This window comes from Tupaia chinensis, unplaced genomic scaffold, assembly GCF_000334495.1.
Source record: "Tupaia chinensis unplaced genomic scaffold, TupChi_1.0 Scaffold000201_1, whole genome shotgun sequence".
Lineage (NCBI taxonomy): Eukaryota > Metazoa > Chordata > Mammalia > Scandentia > Tupaiidae > Tupaia > Tupaia belangeri.
Window position 1 is genome coordinate 854,528 of NW_006159676.1, and position 1,594 is coordinate 856,121.

A 1,594-nucleotide genomic window follows, 5' to 3' on the forward strand; every position below is an offset into this window, starting at 1 on the left:
TTCTCGCTTTCTGTCTCTCTGTCTGTCTCTGTCTGTCTGGCGAGTGCATGTGCCCTATAGCAAAAAACCTCTCCAAAAAAAAAATCAGTAAGATCAACAAGCCAAGAGAAAATTGAGCAAAGCAGCTGAACTGGCAGGTTTCCTAAATATACACAAATAGTTTGTCCTATATAAAGAGTTGGTAATTCTCATCTTTAAAGATATATGAGGGCCAGGGCCAGCAAGTGGTGTGGTGGTTAAGATACTGAACACTCACATAGGTGACAGTGGTTCAAGTCCCAGACCTGGTGGCTTGAAAAATCACTCTGGACACATGGGTATGCATGCCCAAAATCCTAGGAGGAGAATGGAGGCAATTGTGGCATGCCCTCCCCCACCCTCTACCCGGAAGTGATTACTCACTTTCCCTCTCTCTGTCCCTCTCCAGTGAGCATACATGCCCTATGACCAGCAGGGGGTATGCTGGTTAAGGCACTAGATGCCCACATGGCTGACTGTGGTTCAAGTCCCAAACCTGGCAGCTTGCTTTCCCTCTTTCCGTTTATCTCTCTCCACTTCTCTGGTTAAATTAAAAGCAAACAAACAAATTAAAAACACTAATAACAAACTAAAATAAAAAAATAATTATTAAAAAATATATAAATAAATAAATAAAAAATGTATGTGGGCCAGTGGTGTGATGGTTAAGGTGTTGGATCAAATATGGCTGATCGCATCTTGAAAATCACTCTGGGGGGACCAGCAGTTGGTGTAATGGCTACGTCGCTGGACTCCCATGTAGTCGACTGTGGTTCGAGTCCCGGACCCAGTGGCTTAAACTCACGCCGGGCGCGTGTGCGTGAGTGCCCAAGATCCCGAGAGGAGAATGGAGGAGAGGGGATTGCGGCGTGGCCATCCCCCCTGGGGGGTGATTTCTCGTTTTGTGTCTCTCTGTCTCTCTCTCTGTCTTTCTGGCGAGCGCATGCACCCTATAGCAAAAACTTCTCCAAATATAAATAAATTAATTAATACATTAATAAATTTAAAAAGAAAAAGAAAGAAAAATCACTCTGGTTGCATGTGCGCGTATGCCTAAAATCCCAGGACGAGAATGGAGACAAGGGATTGCAGCATGGTCATCCTCCCCATGGGGTGATTTCTCACTCCCCCACCGCCCCCACTCGCTCTCTCTCCCACTCGCTCTCTTTCTAGGGAGTGCATGTCCCCTATAGCAAGAAAACAAGCAAGCAAACAAGATAATAGTGAGATTTCTCAGTATCCAATCAGAGAACCAGTAGCCCGAGGTGCAGGAAGGGAGGGGGTGTGGCATTACCTGTTCCCTTCTTGCAGACATAGGGGAGGTTGTAGTTGCAGGGGACGTCGTTCCAGCGGCCGCGCACGTGGGCCACCATCACCACGCAGTCCTCTCCACCCGCAAAGAAATTGTCCGGCTGATTCTCCCGCCAGTTCTCGTATTGCTGCAGGAATGGAGGGGGGCGCGGGAAAGAAGGTGCGGAGGGGACTTGGGTCTCAGCCCAGGCTGGCTCTGCAACGCCTGCTGTGGGACCCCGCCCTGGTCAGACCTGCCTCCAACTCCCAAGGAATTTACATTTTC

General features: G+C 48.6%; 1 protein-coding gene across 1 annotated transcript in view; it reads right to left on the reverse strand.

Annotated features, from left to right (window-relative positions):
* Positions 1 to 1,594, reverse strand: part of NCAN (neurocan) — a 54,498-nt gene that overhangs the window by 3,430 nt on the left and 49,474 nt on the right. The window contains 1 exon segment of the mRNA XM_006147094.2: positions 1,313 to 1,457. Within this exon segment, the coding sequence (XP_006147156.1) occupies positions 1,313 to 1,457 (145 nt within the window).